The 18,983-nt window shown below is 44.3% G+C and overlaps 1 protein-coding gene across 1 annotated transcript in view; it reads left to right on the forward strand.

Annotated features, from left to right (window-relative positions):
- MYO5C (myosin VC) overlaps positions 1–18,983 on the forward strand; it is a 717,152-nt gene that overhangs the window by 112,101 nt on the left and 586,068 nt on the right. The window contains exon 3 of the mRNA XM_069222459.1: positions 15,937–16,108. Within this exon, the coding sequence (XP_069078560.1) occupies positions 15,937–16,108 (172 nt within the window). The remainder of the gene's footprint in view (positions 1–15,936; positions 16,109–18,983) is intronic.

Consider the following 18,983-nt stretch of genomic DNA (forward strand, 5'->3'; position numbering starts at 1 on the left):
AGGGATATTTGCTTACGCTTTTCCCCCTCTCCCACTCCTTCCATATCTAGTAAACAAATTGAGTCAAAACAAACTCAAACTCATACTAATAGCACCAACATGGGCAAGACAACCTTGGTACACAACACTACTAGACCTCTTAGTAGTACCTCATGTCAAACTACCAAACAGACCAGATCTGTTAACACAACACAAACAACAGATCAGACATCCAAATCCAGCATCGCTGAATCTAGCAATTTGGCTCCTGAAATCCTAGAATTCGGACACTTAGACCTCACACAAGAATGTATGGAGGTCATAAGACAAGCTAGGAAACCTACCACTAGACACTGCTATGCAAATAAGTGGAAATGATTTGTTTATTACTGCCATAATAATCAAATTCAACCCTTACACGCATCTGCCAAAGATATAGTAGGATACTTACTACAATTGCAAAAGTCAAAGCTAGCTTTCTCTTCAATAAAGATACATCTGACCGCAATTTCAGCCTACCTGCAAATTACGCACTCAACTTCATTATTTAGGATACCAGTCATAAAAGCATTTATGGAAGGCCTAAAGAGAATTATACCACCACGAACACCACCAGTTCCTTCATGGAACCTCAACATTGTCTTAACACGACTCATGGGTCCACCTTTTGAGCCCATGCACTCTTGTGAAATGCAATACTTAACATGGAAAGTGGCATTTTTGATTGCCATCACATCTCTAAGAAGAGTGAGTGAAATTCAAGCATTTACCATACAAGAACCATTTATTCAAATACACAAGCATAAAGTAGTTCTACGGACAAATCCAAATTTTTTACCAAAAGTGATCTCACCGTTCCACTTGAATCAAACGGTAGAATTACCAGTGTTCTTCCCACAGCCAGATTCTGTAGCTGAAAGAGCACTGCATACATTAGACATCAAAAGAGCACTAATGTACTACATTGACAGAACAAAACTAATTCGAAAAACAAAACAACTATTTATTGCTTTCCAAAAACCTCATACAGGGAATCCAATTTCTAAACAAGGCATTGCTAGATGGATAGTTAAGTGTATTCAAACCTGCTATCTTAAAGCAAAGAGAGAGCTGCCTATTACACCAAAAGCACACTTAACCAGAAAAGAAGGTGCTACCATGGCCTTTATAGGAAATATTCCAATGAACGAAATATGTAAGGCAGCAACATGGTCTACGCCTCATACATTTACCAAACACTACTGTGTAGATGTGTTAACGGCACAACAAGCCACAGTAGGTCAAGCTGTACTACGAACATTATTTCAAACAACTTCAACTCCTACAGGCTGAACCACCGCTTTTGGGGAGATAACTGCTTACTAGTCTATGCACAGCATGTGTATCTGCAGCTACACATGCCATCGAACGGAAAATGTCACTTACCCAGTGTACATCTGTTCGTGGCATTAGTCGCTGCAGATTCACATGCGCCCACCCGCCTCCCCGGGAGCCTATAGCCGTTTAGAAGTTGATCTTGAACATTTTTAAATTTGTAAATATATTACTTTAAACTTCATTATGTACATACGTATTCACTCCATTGCATGGGCACTATTACTAGCATACACAACTCCTACCTCACCCTCTGCGGGGAAAACAATCTAAGATGGAGTCGAAATGGGAGGAGTCCCTCGGTCTCGTGACTCGAAAAAAGACTTCTTCGAAGAAAAACAACTTGAAACACTCCAAGCCCAACACCAGATGGCGGGATGTGCACAGCATGTGAATCTGCAGCGACTAATGCCACGAACAGATGTACACTGGGTAAGTGACATTTTCCATATATATATATATATACACACACACACACGGCTTTTTGACAGATCATGCTCTATATCTTCAAGATGGCGCCTTTTCCCTATGGGTCGCTTCAAATGGGTAGCCCTCATCCTGAGAGGTTGGCAAATATGTTGCCTTAGTCTGACACCTCTTGACTCTTCGCCTCCAGAGACTTTGGCCCTGACACGGATTCCATGCCGACCAAGTAGTCGCGTTTCAGGTGTCAATCTACCACACCCAATAGATTTCCTTTGGATCTTAGACAGCATAGGCACACCATCCTATCATGCAGAGAGCAGAACATGAATGAATGCATTACCTCTAATTTACAATGAAGTCTCAGCACTACCAATTTGTTCTGTTTCCATTTGGTCTCATTACCACTCTGTGAGCCTTGACAAAGGAGCTGGTTGTGATAGTGCCTTCACTCATACCTTGCCTTACCTGGACAATCAGCTGGGATCGGCAGTGCTAGGCACCTGTTCAGCAAGACCTCCCCTGTTGGGAATGTTGGCCTCGGAAATCCTGTTGGTACATGCCGGATGGAATATGAAAGCCCTTCTGATGTGCCTTATATGACAAGTATTAAGCGAGTCTCTCAGCTTGTGGAGATTTTCTGATCTGATGACAACTCAAGTCATTTTGTGTTCTCAAAGAAAAGCCTACCCATACATTTGGATGCACACGTGTGTGGGCTGTGCGTGTGAGACTATAGTTGCCTGCAACCTGGTGGATTCACACAGGAGGCTTGCCATCCTGTCTCCCACCAATGGTGGTGCCTCCCCACGCAACCCATGTCTGGTGGAGCGGGGCAGCCACCACCTGATACAACATGGAGCCGGCATGGGGGAAGAAGATTGTTGGTTCTTGCACTGGCGAGGACAGTACCGGTCACATGGGGAGCCAGACAGCCCATGCAGGAGTGGGCTATTGTGGTATGTCCCATTTCTTTGTTCCCCCACCTTTTAACCTTTGAACATTTGACTAGTGAGCCTGAGTAGAACATTAGCTTTAAGGCTGATTAGAATATTGACGTGTGGTATTTCTGAGGCGGCAGTTGGCGGAGCAAAGGAGAGATTGGAGATGCATTTTGTTATGACAGCAAACTTAACAAACTTTCATTTTTACCCACTGATAGAAATGGGGTCTTTGGTTAGCAGTTAGGTTACCCCCTGTCCAAGGAAGGACCCTCACTCCAGTCAGGGCAAAGGAGAAACACACCTGGTTAACCCCCGCTCGCCCCCTCGGTAGCTTGGCACATGCAGAAAGGCTTAACCCAGAGACAATGTGTAAAGTTTTTGTACCAACACACAGAGTAATACAGTGAAAACACTACAAAATGACTCAACACTAAGTATGAACAATAGACAATATTTATCTAAACAAAACAAGACCAAAACGACAAGAATCCAACATACACAAGCAAAGTTATGAATTGTTAAAAAATTACACTTCAATGTAGCGCTTAGAAATACAAATGCTTCGATTTGGTGATATCACCGCGTCATGATGGAGTCGTTCTCAACAATTCGACACTAATGGTGCCGGTCACGGGGTCACACAGACCCCCAGGTACAATACCTTGTGAAAATGAGGAAACGAGTTGGTGCTCAGAGTAGGGTATAGTGGCATCGCTGGATCCCAGGAGGCGTCGGTTCCGGTGCCACAGAGCGAAGGAGTGGAGGCATCACGAAGAGGTGTTGGGTCCTTGCTGCGGGCTGGTGGAGGAGAGGCGGCGTTGGATCTGCACACTTCTGGTGTAGTCGATACCCGGCCGTCATGATATGGTGCAGCGACTTCCACAGAGTCACAGACTTCAGCTTGGCTGCAGTGGCGTTGGGCCTGCAGGGTCATCACACTCCAGCAAGGACCACAGCTTTGGTTCCGTGCGGTGCCACAGGATTTGGCAGATGCGTCAGTCCGGAGTCGTCCGAACTTGGTTTCCTTGGATCTTTATGGCTTTCCACCAGCTTCTCCTTTCAAGGGCCCAGGAAATTGATTAGGCACCACTTGGCAGGAGCCTCAGCAGAGAGTCCAGGTGCTGGCAGAGGAAGTCTTTGATGGCCTTGCTGCCACAAACCCTCTAGAGTAGGGCATGTTTTCTGTGCCTCACAGCGTGCTTCTTTTTTGGGGCCCCCTTCCTGCTGCCACTGAATCAGCTCAGGGACTTCCCTCAGTTCAACACTTGTTACCCTGTAGGCTCCGGGGCATCCCCTTCAGGTTCAGCCTCCTCCCGGACCCTGGGAACGTCTGGAGTGGGTTTCCCACACCCCTTGCCCTTCCTCCTTCTAGCAGACACCTGGGCCACTCTTTCAGGCTCGTGGTTCTCCTGATCACGCTGACGGACTGCCATTGACCCTGTGGACACACAAACCCACCCAGACAGATCCAACATCTCCAAGTGAGACCTGTGTTTACCCTCCTTCCAAGAGGAATCCTCCAGGTTATTGCCAAGCAGACAATTTACAGGCATGGTTGGACTCACATATACTCTGAAGGCAGCTGATAACCCCCCCCCCCCCCCCCTTCAAAGGGAGCCTGTGCCACTCTGCACAGGTGCTCTGAGTTGTTTACTGCAACTACTTGGTGAAGTACATGGGGATCTACCTGCTCTTCAGACACCAGGTGACTTCTCACAATAGTCACACTGGCTCCTGTGTCTCTCAGAGCCTCCACCCTCTGCCCATTGATGGCCACCCACTGCTGGTACTTTTTAGTGTTCTCAGGCACAAGAGTTCTCTATACCATCTCACTGTCTTCTAGTGAGACAAGGGTCCTCTCAGCTGACTCAAACCCACCTGGAACCACCTCATTCCCAAGCGCTACACTGGCCAAACCCAGTGACTGAGCACCAGTGGGCGCCGGTGTCCACATGGGACATTTGGGATGCCCCTTCACATGACCACCTGGTCACATGCAAACCACTTGCGGGGACTCCCCTCCGCCGGTTTCCCTTTAGAAAACCATGGCTTCTTTTCACCTGGGGGCTGGGAATCCTTACCCTGGGAACTAGGTAGGGGCCCTTTATAGAACTCCCCCTGTTTACCCTTACCCCCCTAAGTCTTCTAAGAGGGACTCTGCCCACCCTTAGCATGGTCTCCCCCATAACTCTTCCAGACCCTGGTGCTCTTCCAACGATCCGCTTCCTGCTCAAGCTTCATGGGGTCAGTCAGCTTGATGTCAATCAGGTGCTGGCACAGCTCCGGAAAACAAAGACTGTACAACTTCTCCCAAACAATTAAGTTGTAAAGCCCCTCAAGGTAAGTTGTTACCTTACTGCCCTTCAGCCAACTATCCAGTGACCTGCAGAAAGAGTCAACACATTCTAACAATGTTTGGGATTCCTTCTTCTTGTAGGACCTAAACTTAGCCTTATACTGTTCAGGAGTGAGACCATACCTTGCGAGTACAGCATCCTTCATGATCGTGTAGGTGAGTCCCTGAGGATCCTCCCTTCTACCTCAAAGTGCTTGCAGAGACCCGGCCCCCAATGTGCTTCAGGGACCATGTTCATGTGGAGAGCAGACTCATACCCCTTAAACCACAAGTAGATATCATCCTCCCTCTTGTAATCCCTAACTAGGTATTTGGGAATGTGCACCCTCCTTTCAGACTGCACTGCAGTACTGCTGCCACTATCTCTACTAGACTGGCTCCTCTGATCTAGTTCCCTTAAACTAAGCTCATAAGCCAGCAGTATCTTCTTCTCCTCAATGGCCAGCCTCCTCTCCTCCATCTCCATTTTGAGCTTTTCCAACTCAAATCGGTGCACTCTCTCTGCCTGTCTGTCCTGCCACTCTTCAGGAGGCAGACCCTTAGAGGACATACTGCCACCCGCCCTGGAGACCCTCTCCCAGGCAGTAGAGGTACCTCTACTACACCCTCATAGCTGTCTTGCACCTCCTCACCCTCAATCTCCTCCTCTTGTGCCCCCCCAACCTCCTTGGCTGTCACCCAGGACCTCAGTGCCTTCTGCAGCTCCTCCTTCCTGGCAGAGCTCCTAATGGGACAGGCCAGATCTTTACTGAAGTGTTTCAGTTGAGCAACTGTATAACTCTCCCACTTCTCCAACTCAAAAACCGCTCCAGATGAAGTAAAAAGTGCAAAGTTCCAAGGCAGAACAAAGAGTTCCCAATGAGAAGTTCAAAAGTGAGAAAAAAATGGAAGCAGATGAAGTCCAAGAAGAGAAAAAAGCAAAATCACAAAAACAAGTGGTATCTGGTTACGTAATGGTCTGCACTGAAAATAGTAGTGTACACTTAATCACTGTATGTCAAGTACAAATACAAGTTAATTCCTCATCACTGATCACCAGTGTTGGAAATGGTGTCTTTGGTTGGCAGTCAGGTTACCCCCTGTCCAAGCAAGGACTCTCACTCTAGTCAGGGCAAAGGAGAAACACCTGGTTAACCCCCACTCTCCCCCTTGGTAGCTTGGCACGAGCAGAAAGGCTTAACCCAGAGGCAATGTGTAAAGTATCTGTACTAACACACACAGTACAAAATGACTCAAGACCGGGTTAGAAAATAGCCAATATTTATCTAAACAAAACAAGACCGAAAGTTATTAATTTTTAAAAGATTAAACTTCAATATAGTGCTTAGAAACACAAATGCTTCGATTTGGTGATATCACGGCGTCGTGACAGAGTTGTTCCCAACAATCGAGTCACATGGACCCCCAGGTACAGTACCTCGTGAAAATGAAGAAAGAAGCCGGTGCACGGAGTTGGGGATCGCAGCGTCACTATATCCGAGGCAGCGTCGGTTCCGGTGCTGCGGAGCAGAGGCCTCACGAAGAGGCATCGGGTACTTGCTGCGGGGCGGTGGAAGTGAGGTGGCATCAGTGCGAGGCGTTGGATCCGCGCACTTCCAGCCGAGTCGATATCTGGTGGTCACGACGTAGTGCGACGACTTCCACTGAGTCGCGGACTGCAACGAAGCTGCAGCGGTGTCAGGCCTGCGGGGTCGTCGCCTTCCAGCGGGGAGGATTCCGGCAGCCGCTCTACCAGGTCTAACACCTACTTCTCCCAAAGATTGTTTCAAACATGGCAATGTGGATGGGATGCTGTGTAGGGGCAGCTTTGTGCCTTCACCCCTGATGTGATGATGTCTGATGGAAACCTTCATTTAAACTGTAGTGTCGTTGAATGTACTACATAGGCTTGAAAAGTAGACTGAGCCTGTGGCAATCGAAGCTAATTTTGTAAGTGCTTCGCAAGAATTATATGCAGCTGCAAAATTGAGGCAGCACTCCTGAGGGAAAAGGCAACTGAGGAAGCGGCAAAGCAATTACAAACTAGTGGCAACAATGCTAAAGGGAAAAGCACCTGAGGAGGTGGCAGTCCCATCAACCCTAAGGAAAGGAGGCAACCATTCACCAATTTTGCCTCAAGTTCCAACAATGCAACAGACTCATTACAAGGTGTTGTCTAGGAGAGATGCAGTAACATGCTCATCTGCCTCAGCGTAGCCTGACAGAGGTAAATACGCCCCGCTCCGCCTATTACAGAACTTGTGAGCAGGAATTAAAAGCCGAATATTGTACTACAGTTGGTTTCGTTTTGAGGTTAGGGAATATTTGGCTTAGTTTTTCTACATGCTACGGCTGTGACAGCATCCTGAGGTGAGGTGTTTTGGCACTCACATTGTAGTACTGAGGAGAATCTTTTTATTATAGCCTTGTGGTTGCAACTCCATCCTTGAGTGAGGTGCTTCTTGTTCTCTCTTTGTATTATTGGCGAGAAAGATCTCCTTGTCAGAGCCTGGCACTCATTTAGAGGGGTTGAGATAGAGAGTACTGATTAAGCTAAAGTTAATATGACTGACAACCCTCCAATGGCAGTGATTGTCTTCTAGAGGACTTTCATTCCAGATAACTGTCTGGATAACTTAACATTTGTTGATTGCTGTATCTGTACAATAGTCAGCCTGTACTTTAAATTAACTCTACCAAATTCTATAGTGTCTAGTCATTCTCAACTTTTACAAGACTCTAACTCCCTGATTATTGTATCCCCTAATGATCCTAGAGCTAGTTGAGCTTCTCTTCTTATTTTGAATGTGATTTATTTTTAACATTGCTACATTCAGTATGTTCTAGCTATTAGCATTTTTTAATGAACCTCGTTATTACCATAGACGAGATGGGTAAGACTTTTTCTGTCATATCTAATTGCTATAGGTGGAGACAGCTAGAATTTGATTTACCTGAACTAGGGACTGATGAAAGTGGAGGATGATGGTGAAGCACATGGTAACATACAATTAGATGTATACCAGATTACGTTGAGAAAATAGGAAGAACAGTTTGGGGATTTTCTTTTTCTCTAGCTCTCAAGGTAAGAATGAGAAAGTTGTAGATTTTATTGCTGCACATAGAGCATTATTTACAACATTTGAAAGTGGGTCATTAGCTGTCTCTCTTATGAGAGACCAACTGGTTAGGTGTACCAATGATCTCAAAATGTAAGACAAACTACTATCTGAAAATCCTAATTTACCTGAAGCCATATGTATAACTAAAAGCATTGAACAGATTGCATGTTGTATTATGGAAATGAACGAGTCCCATGAGCAACATAAAGTAACCACCAGAATAAATTACATATCTGATTGTGATGAAGTAAGTAATTTAAGTGGGACATAAGTGCATAAGCAGAAAGTTGGGTATGAAAAGTTAAACTGTTTTAGATGTGGTAACGACAATCATCTAGCCAACAATCCCAAATACCCTGCAAAAGAAGTGACATGCAGGAAGTGCCAATGTTTGCAGGGAATTATAGAATACAAATTTTCACATTGTTAAAAAAAAGAGGAAGTTGAGAATGAATAGATTATTTTTGAAGTTAGCACCATGAGTATGATTTCGGAAACTATATACCCTACATGGGATATATTTTTAGATGGTGTACCTTTCAAGGTTTTCACAGATTCATCTTCCCCGTACACCTTGATAGATGAAATGACATTCATGGAAGAATTCTCTGATAAGTATTACACTTTTATGTCACCCGATATTAGACAAGGGGATATATTAAATATCCCATTCCTTTAGTGGGTGTGCTGATAATGCACATTGCATTCAAGGATGGAACTACTTTGGGAAAAGTGGAAATTACTAAAGAAGAGTTCAATCTTTCAGACTGGAAACACCAGAAGAACATAGAGATCAAACTTAATCCTGATGCTGTAGAACACGTTTTCTAGTCAATTGATCGATCAAAGGAATGGAAGCATGTAAGGAGTTTCTTGATGAAACCTAATGCCATTCTAGTAGTACATAAATTGTGACCCATTCCGTTACTAATGAGAGAACCCTTTAGTAAAGAACTTACAAGCTAGAATCATAAGAGATCATTGAAAAGTTTGAATGTTCAGTGTGGTTATCCTCTATAGTGTTTCCTGCCAAGAATAGAGACAGCAGTGTACATTTATGTGTAGGCCTCGGAGAACTAACCTCAAATATATGAATGGAGAGACATCCTCTGCCTAAAATCAATGAGATGTTGAGTCTCATCCAGGATGCCATTTTTTTTTGTGTTTTAGACCTTTCATCTGTTTGTCATCAGGTAGGTAGCCATACCGATTCTAAGTCTCACACATCTTTCATAAATCCTTTTGGCGCATATCAATTTTGTGGAATGTTGTTTGGGTTTGCATCTGCGGCTGTGGTTTTCTAACGCATAATGCACCATATATTACAAGGTATACAAAATTTTCTATGTTTCCAAGACAACATTTTAATCTATGAGGGTATGGAAGACAAGCACAACACCACTCTGAGAGAAGTCCTTTGCAAACTTGAAAATGCAGTGTTCAACATAAAAACTGAGAAATTTAAAATAAGTGTCAAATCAGTTGAATACTTTGGGCATACCATCTCTGAAGAAGGGATTAAGCCAATTAGAATTTAGAAGGCTCGGCCAGGCTAGCACAATTTACTACATGTAGAGAAGAACCTAAATCATTTTTGGGCCCACTTGAATATATGTCCAAGTACATCAAGAATGTTGCCGACCATGTGTATCTCTTGAGGTCCATATTGAAAAAAAGGGATTCCTTTAGAATGGACGAATGAGTGTCAAGACCTTTGCCAAGATCAAGGAAGCAATTATTAATTTTCCTCATATAGGAAACTTTGATGTCAAGTTCAAGACCTTGTTAACCTCTGATGCAAGTAAAAGGTTGAGTTGCTAGCTTATCTCAGTTGAGGGAAACTAAAAGAATTGTTTTATTTGTGGGGTGTGCCTTTTACACTAAGGACAGATCACAAACCATTGGTCCCTATGCTCACCACTAGTAGTTCAGAGAAAACTACCCCCGTGCATCTCCAAATGGGTATTAGGCTTACAAAGGTACACCATTAAGCGAGACTAATTTCTCGATGTTAAGATCCATGTTGCTGATTGTTTATCTTGCATGCCTGTAGATGGTTGTGCACAAGGAATTAACCCACCAGATGAAGCAATTCTTTCTATAGACATCCCTGCTTTCATTAAGGATACGTGGGAGCAAAGTGTAAAGAATGACAATACTTTAGTATTAGTCAAAAACAAAATATCGAATGGATGGCCTGACATAAAGCTTCCTCCTTGGCCATGACATATTTCCCTGCTATACCATAAACTCCTAACCCACGCTCACAAAGCACTCCACAACTCCAGACCAGCATACTTCAACGATCGTCTCACCTTCTACACCCTGAATCGCCAGCTCCGCTCCGCCAACCTCGCCCTCGCCCCCGCATCCACAGGGCAACAACCGGCGGCAGATCCTTCTCCTACCTCGTGGCCAAGACCTGGAACACCTTCCCCATCCACCTACGGCAGACCAAGGACCTACTAACCTTCAGGAGACTCCTCAAGACCTGCCTGTGTGAGCAGTAGCAGTCTCTCCCCCTCCCCACCCCATCTCCCTCCTCAAAGCCTCTTGAGACCCTCACGGGTGTGTAGCACACTCTAAAAATACACTGATTGAGTTGATTGATTGGAATAATTAGGCACTGGTGCACAGTGCCACTTCCTGGTCTAAGCTGTATTGTGCCTCTGTCAGGATGATATTTTCTTCAGCTCAGGTTTCCAGGCGAGACAGATGCACACAACCCTGGATCTTAACACTAGAGCCCAGCAGGGATAATGGTCTGTACCATGATGGTGATGATCTGTCTCCTTTTTTAAATAGGGACAATGGTTGCTGTTCTCCAGGAATCTGGGTTGGGACCTCTCACCCTAGGTTTTATGACAGTTGTTAACAGAAGGACACATAAATGAATATTCGATTTTAAAATATCAGCAGGGATGTCGTCTGGACCTGGTGTTTTCCCAGGAACACAATTTTCAATAGCTAAAACCACCTTATTGATTTCTGTTACATGAGAGAGGCCCTGTGGATTTCGGGGAGTCCTGCACAGCCCACTATCTGAATTGGGAAATTAGGCCATCTTGTTTCCCAATTGGAAATTTTTTGAAGAATAGACACCCACAATTCTGTTGTAATCAGATATTTAACCTTTGGTACAACTTACCATGAGAAGAAAAGATGGTTCACTGTTTCCCAAGCTTTACTCCGAATCTAATTTTTCCTCTTCTCTAAGGTGAGTACCACTGGCAATCACTAGTGAAAATTAAATTATTCTTCGATATAAGAGAATTTAGTGCCTCGCCATACACTGTGTGCTTGAAATGTGTTAGATTTTCATTTTTTGATTCATAAAGCCACAGACAAGCTTGCCACTAAATTGACATAAGCTAACATTAAAATCCTCTATCCATATTAACACAACAGTATGTTTTGCCTTCAGGTAAAACATTTACAAAAAGTTGTAAATCTGCTCTATCATGTCGCTCAAACTCTGGTTAGAATATGTCATAACAAAAGTTTATCAACAGGATATCAGATTCTGCAGGGAAGGATAAAAGGGTCATCAAGATAAAAGGGGAGGACCAAACTCCTACCTCACAGCTTCTGCAAGGTCTTTTGGGGTTTTCAGTCCTCTTCCCCCTTTCAAAAAGCGTTCCACACCACAGGAAAGTAGAAGGGCTAATGAAGCGCCTGGCTGGCGTGCTTGCCATGTGCCCCACCTCTTTTGGAGGTTAAGGTCCTCTCCTCCTTTCAAGACGCGTCCTGGAGTCCTTTTACAGCCCCTGGAGAATTCTGATAACAGGCAGGCAGGCAGGGTCCCAGGATGCTTGTTTCCGGTCCAGTGAGGACCTGGCTTGGCAGTTCGGGCTGGACTGTTCCCATGAGGAACAGGGTCAAGACTGATATGCATATGGCTGGGTCCAAACTGGGATGGCATGGTGAGCAAAAGAACGATGGATTAAACCCAGATCTATGACTGGGGGTGAGTGTTTGACAATGTTCAGCATTCCGTCCATCACTTGTTGTTTTGGCAGGCAGACACGTGCAGGCTGTAACCCCAGGAAAAGAACCAAGCCAGGGAAAAGACCCAGAGAAAACCCAGGCCCGGCAGACTGCCGGCTAAAACCAAAGGGAGTGCACAAGGGAAAGAGGGCAGGTGAAAGCAGCAGAAGCAAACCACACCAGCTCCTAGGCTGGCCACTTCTGCGTGCCACAGCCCTCTACCGTACAGTTTAGTGCCTACCATGCTGCAACCTTGCTCTTTCTCCAGTAGCCCCACTGTGCTCCTCACCGCAAGGGCCTGGTTATGCAGCTCAGGTCCTCTGCACCGCCGTCGCCTTCCAGCTGTGTGTCCTGGGCCGATGGGGGGCAGGCGGCGAATGTGCAGTGCAGCTGAAGTGGAGCCCAGCGCAGCGCAGCTGAATTGAAGCCCAGGCCCAAGTCCAGAACCTCGCTTCAGCATGGCTCCTCGGCTGTGACATACACATGATGAATATTGTTAAAAGTCTGCTAGTTTCACATATGGCTAAGCGCATTTTTAACCAAGTTTTGAGAAAAACTATAGCACCATTCAAAAGCTAAATTACACTTATATTTTGGCATGGAACAGTTGTCAACCAGAATGTTTTTTTCAATGCACTTAAATCTATAAAAAGATGTAATCTGCTGTCTTTTTCTGTGAGCACAAAAGGGTAAATGCATAGGGCAGACTAAACCTCTTCAATTATGCCTTGTTTCAGTTTTCTGTCTAACACTTGTGGTGATTCGGATCTTGCACAAATGTGAACCCCATTAACTTCCATTTCACAGGCTTTACATTCTCTTGTAAAACAATTTTGTGTGAGGAATTGACTAGCTTTTGTAATATTTAATCACTGCGAAAGGAAATTGTTGAACAATTTGATCAGATAGATTCTTCTGTTGCACCTAGTACTTGTTCAGTCATACAAGGATTTAGAATGATTTGCAATCTCCAATAATCTTGGCACCCTAACACACACACCTTTAACAGCAACGTAAAATGTAATCAATCCTAATCTTCCCTTGAAAAACACTTGTGCAGAAAAATGAATAATAAACTCAATGTTATTGCAATCAGAGGATACTGCTCTAACATCTGGGTCACGTGATTTGGATACCATGTAACTAAAGTGATTGTTAAATAAATTATTGGTGCTAATGGTGAATGGCAATCCAGAATCAGTTACTTGTAATATGCTGCCCCAACAGTAATATACCACTCTACTACTTTCTTTGCTGGTGTCGCATTTAATTCCGAAAAAACGTCATACTTCGTTACTCTCTGTTTTATTCACATTGACCTTTTGGACCCATAACATAGACTGACTTTTCAATAGCGTTGGCTGTCTAAGTTCCTTAATTTAATTTGGTCACCTAATACTCACAATTTCACTTGAATTCTTTTGGAATTTGTGTCAACCATGAATTGGTCTCTAATCAGTTCATCTTCTAATGCCCCAAAGATGCATGATTTTGACAAACATGTTAATGCTGTAAGGAAGTTTTCAGATTATTCTTTAACTTTTTGCCCTCTTGAAACCTCTGACAACTTTCCTTTACATAAAACGGATCGTCGATCGGCGCAGAAATTAAACGCCTGAGGCGATATTGCCTGATATACGGTGGAGCTGTAGAGCGTTACAAAGTGTGACAGGAGAACAGTTCAGTCAAGAATACTGTAGATAATGAATGGCACCTAATATAGAAAGAAATCCAATAGGTAGAAAGATTCTTTCAAAAGTATTAGTTAGAACGCAGTCACAGAGGTGCAGTGCTTGGGGATGGTGCTCACAATGTACGCAGAGGCACAAACAAACTTGTCAAAATGTTATAATTAAAAAAAAAATTGAATGAATAGTGGAAATGTATTGGTAAGCTGAATAACCAAGCACCCATGAGCTCTGGCATCCACCACGGCTAACAGTCGCAGTTAGGGCATACCAAAGTAAAGGAAGGGAATGGGTAGACTGGAATAAAGACAATGGAAGGCAATGAGATCTTGTGACATTTAAAAACAACCGACCAATATAGCATGTGACTTAGGGGGTCATTACGACCCTGGCGGCCGGCGGTAAGGTGGCGGTAACACCGCCAACAGGCTGGCGGTGTTCTGCCAGCAATTATGACCGTGGTGCAAAAGCCACGGCCATACCGCCGGCCCCTCCAATTTACCGCCAGGTTTCCGCCTGGCGGTCATAATCCCCAGAGCACCTCTGCCCTGAGGATTATGAGTCCCCGACCGCCAGCCTGTCCGTGGCGGTAAACACCGCCATTGAAAGGCTGGCGGTAAGGGGACTTGGGGTGCCCCTGGGGGCCCCTGCACTGCCCATGCACTTGGCATGGGCAGTGCAGGGGCCCCCAGACATAGCCCCATCGCCCATTTCACTGCCCGAATTTCGGGCAGTGAAATGCGCGACGGGTGCTACCGCACCCGCTGCACATCAGCATTGCCGCCGGCTCTATTACGAGCCGGCTGCAATGTTGATGTGACATTTCCGCTGGCCCAGCGGAAATATCATAATAGGGAGACAGGAATATCGCCGGCAATGGCGGTGTTCAGTCTCCCGCGGCCTCAGCGGTCTTTTTCCAAGACTGCCGAGGTCGTAATGACCCCCTTAGTTTGAGTTATACTCATTTACCACTGGGTTGAGTCAGAGTTGCCCAGAACGTGCTACGGGTAAACCCTGAAAAGTTGGATGAAATTACCATCTGGGAAACACCCACAGTACCATTTGGTAAAGCAAAATGAAATGACTTGAACCATATTGTTTCAATGGGAAGATAAAAAAAATAGTCTTGTAGATAGTTCTCTCATTTAAAACGGCAAGGAAAGTGAAAACCTGTGTGCTGTGAAGGAAGGCATTTCACTATAAAACAAGTTGAACTGGACAAAATGCAAGGCACTCAAGCTATCCTGGGTGTGGCTTTCCAGTAACACAACAACATGTGTCCAAATAGTCCACTGGCTACGTACCCTCGGAATTTGAATGAAGGAGGAAAGAGACTGTAGCTTTTCTTACTAATGGAGACTGAGTGTTCCCGGAACCTTAGAGGTAAATAGTACTGAACCGAATATTATGCTCACTGTGCTTTTTTCTTAGGTGGGGAGGAATTTGATCTTGATTGTTTTCTCACATACTCTGGGATTGTAGAAATGTCTTGAAACCCTTTGATTGACATGCATCAGAATCATTAAACTACCGTAATCCCCTCTATTACCTAAATGTTTTAGCCTGATTTTGTGCTTCAGTGCCAAATATATTGGGCAATACTTTTCGCAAGAAATTATTTTTATGCATGACACTGGTAACATGTTGATAGAGGGCATGAGTTGTCTGGCTTGCATGATATGTTCTTGTATGTTATTCCCACCTTACTCACTTGTCAGGGGGTGAGTGCAACAAATAAACCACATTTATAGATCACCAGTTAGAACACACCTCTGTGTACTTTTATAGTTTTGTGTTGCACCATATCAATCACAAGCAAATTCTGAGGTACTTTAAAGGCAGAAACTACCTATTTCGAGCTCAAAAAGGTCACATGGGGTCTTTAAAGTAAATGGGCCAATATCTTCCACAAATATGTTGATTCTGTTTTGCATGCTGGCTTGTTACAAGTTCTCTCGTGGACGATAGGATAACAGTAAATAGATAATGTCTATATTTGTGACTGTGAGATGACCATGAATTCTGGTGATACTATTAATTTGAGAGCATTGACTACTTTGATTTGTGCATCTTGACCTTCCTAGGCAATTGATTACTCAGTTGAAGACGCAACGCGAGATCTGCCACCCCTGCGAAACCCTGATATACTTGTGGGTGAAAATGACCTTACAGCACTCAGTTACCTTCATGAACCTGCTGTTCTACACAACCTTAAAGTTCGCTTTGTGGAATCCAAGCTTATCTACACCTACAGTGGTAAGTCAGATGTCTTTTCTTGAGTGTCACATAAGAACAAAGATGTTCAGTGCACATCGAAAACCTCCATGCTAACATCTGAATTAATTTCAATGCATGTTAGAATCTAGGATTCTTAACAATAATGATTTAAGCCGTATTAATTGAATTGAATTTCAGCTAATGCTGGCCAGAGGCTGATATCAGGCACATCCTCTTTTTAAATGAGAGAGTAAGAGGAAAGATAGGGTAATCAGCATACAGATGAGAGGACTGATAAAGCAAAAGGACAATCATACTGAGTTATGAAGACGCCAGTTTATTTGGGTAGGTTTTTAGAGCCTTGTTTAACTGCAGAGGGGTTAAGGGAATGCCTTGGAAAAGATTATTTGACCTACATTTTCTATTTAAATGCAATTGTAAGTTAAACTATACACATTTACTATCTCTTATAATCAAAGGGAATATAATATTGATTATATTCTATAATAATTTATGTTGCCCCTCCTTGGAAAATAGCAGACGTCTGGCTATCTCAATGTGGTCAGTGCAGTATACAGAATTGGGGCATCATGCACAGATTTTTAAATAACGAGGCAGCTGATGCACACAGGATTAAAAAAACATAAATTTTGTTTAGGAACAGATGCAACTACAATATGACTTGGCTATCACTGAATACACAAGATAAGGTGAAATATTTTCCTTAATTGCATACTGCTTATTCATGCCGGTCAGAAATATCATGATTCAATACAAGAAAGTACTTTGACAGTTGAAACTCTTCCTTACTTAATCGGGATGCCTTTATTTTGTATTTCAAGCAACGCCATGCGTTAAAGGCTATCCAGACATTTTCTGTAGTACATGCCTACTAGTAGTGTGAAGCTCTGTATCATTAATAAGTGTGTAGTTATCATAATAACCTAACACAGTATCTTGCTAGATTCAGGCGCAGTTTCAATTAGAAAATCCTTCTCAAGCCCTGATGGCTATTCACAAGCAAAAGACTTTTCCACAGTGAGATGTGTACCAAGTATTTAAGCATCAAAATAACAATGTTAAAGTCAGAAAAACAAATAGTATATCGTCCAACAAATTTAGCAGACAGGATATTTGTAATAGGATACACATAGGATTAAGGTTACCTTAGATATGAATTTTCAGAGTTTTAAGGCAAAAGACCCAAGAAAACAAAAAGAGCTGACTAAAGTTAATGACAGCAATATACCATGATTGTTTTTGCAATTTCAGGTTGACTGTGACAGAACAAGGGTAGAGTATGTGACAGTAAAATTTTAATTTGGGTCATAGGCCCTTATTTAGAGGTTGGGAGGACATTCTCCAAATATTGTGGCTGTCCAGTCTGTTGTACTGCTGTACTTCGACAGCAGTGCCCTCCTAATATTGTTTGTGGGATATGTGCCCCTTTTCAGTGGATGTCCCCCGTAGTGTCGGCGGGGGCCGGCACTATCAAATAACCACACAGGACACACTGGTTTGGTGTGCGGCGGCGTGCGGCGTTAGACTGTCGCTTTGCACGGAGACTCTCTCTTGTGCGTCCGTCTGCCGTCTTCACTAACTGCCACACCCGGCTACACCTTTATTTATTGGCTAGGTCACATGACCACGGGGGGCCCATTCATACTAAACCCCGAGGGGTAATACTATGAGTGGACTGTATAACCACCCCTCCAGTTCTTTTACCTATAGCAGTGCCCAGCGACCAGTTACATCACTGGCGCGACACTACATTCCTCCTAAAAATTAAAAGAAAAACACAGAAATGCAGAATAGCAAATACTTTCAAACAGTCACCCATCTGTCACATGGTCACGAAGCTTCACTGAAGGAGCAGGGTCACTGCGTAGATTGTATCTGGTGTTTTCAGATCTTCCTCGGCTAGCACTGAATGTCCCATCACTAGCAGACACCACGTCTGATGATGGGATGGGCGAGCCTTCATTCATCACCTCATGAGATGGAACATCACTGTCATCATCATCATCATGCATGGATGAGTGATCATCTGTTGATTCCGAGGACCCTGAACCCAGACAAGGTGCAGTATTGGAGTGAAACCTCTTAAACAGTGACACGTTACGTGTCACAAGGTCTGTGCCACGTCGAGCCACCACTGAAGATCCATGCCGTTTCACAACCAGCCATGGGGCAGGGTCAAAAGGCATGCAGAACTTGCTGCCTGGAGACAGTTCCTTGAGCAGTACTAAATCGTCCACTTTGAGGTCCGACTGTTGAGCTCGTCGAAGATGACTGGCATATCGAATGGTGGCCAGCCGTCACTCATGAACTTTGTCAGGATCCAAAGAGCTGGGACTCCAGGACTGGTGATGTGGTATTGAGTAGACGACCGCTCTCCCAAAGACCACATGCCCCAGTGCACTGTTACTTGTGGAATGAGGAGTCTGGTGGTAGTTCCTTAGAAATTAGTATATTGCATGCTCAACTGGCTGCCCACTGGCATGTGCAATGCGAATCACATTATTCAAGGTCCTCATAAAGCGCTCGACCTCACCGTTGGCTTGTGGCCATCGTGGGGTGATCCGTCTATGTCGGACGCCAGCGATTTCAAAGTATCCAGCCAACTCTCGGCTTTGAAATGGTGGACCATTGTCTGTCTTGATTTCCGCAATGAGTCCACGAGTTGCCATGATTTTCTCAATACGAGGCATAACTACCTCATCCGAGATAGAGGGGAGGACCTCAACTTCAAGATATTTTGAAAAGTCATGGATCATGACCATAGTATGCTGGCTGTCCAGGAGACTCCCAAAGTCTAGGCTGGCTGACACCCAGGGTGACGTGCGATCCGTCTCCGTTTCTACTGGAGTCGGTCGGCTGGGCTCCCCTGATGTTTGACACCACTCACAGGCCT

Source organism: Pleurodeles waltl, chromosome 3_1 (genome assembly GCF_031143425.1).
Source record: "Pleurodeles waltl isolate 20211129_DDA chromosome 3_1, aPleWal1.hap1.20221129, whole genome shotgun sequence".
In the NCBI taxonomy this organism is placed as follows: Eukaryota; Metazoa; Chordata; class Amphibia; order Caudata; family Salamandridae; genus Pleurodeles; species Pleurodeles waltl.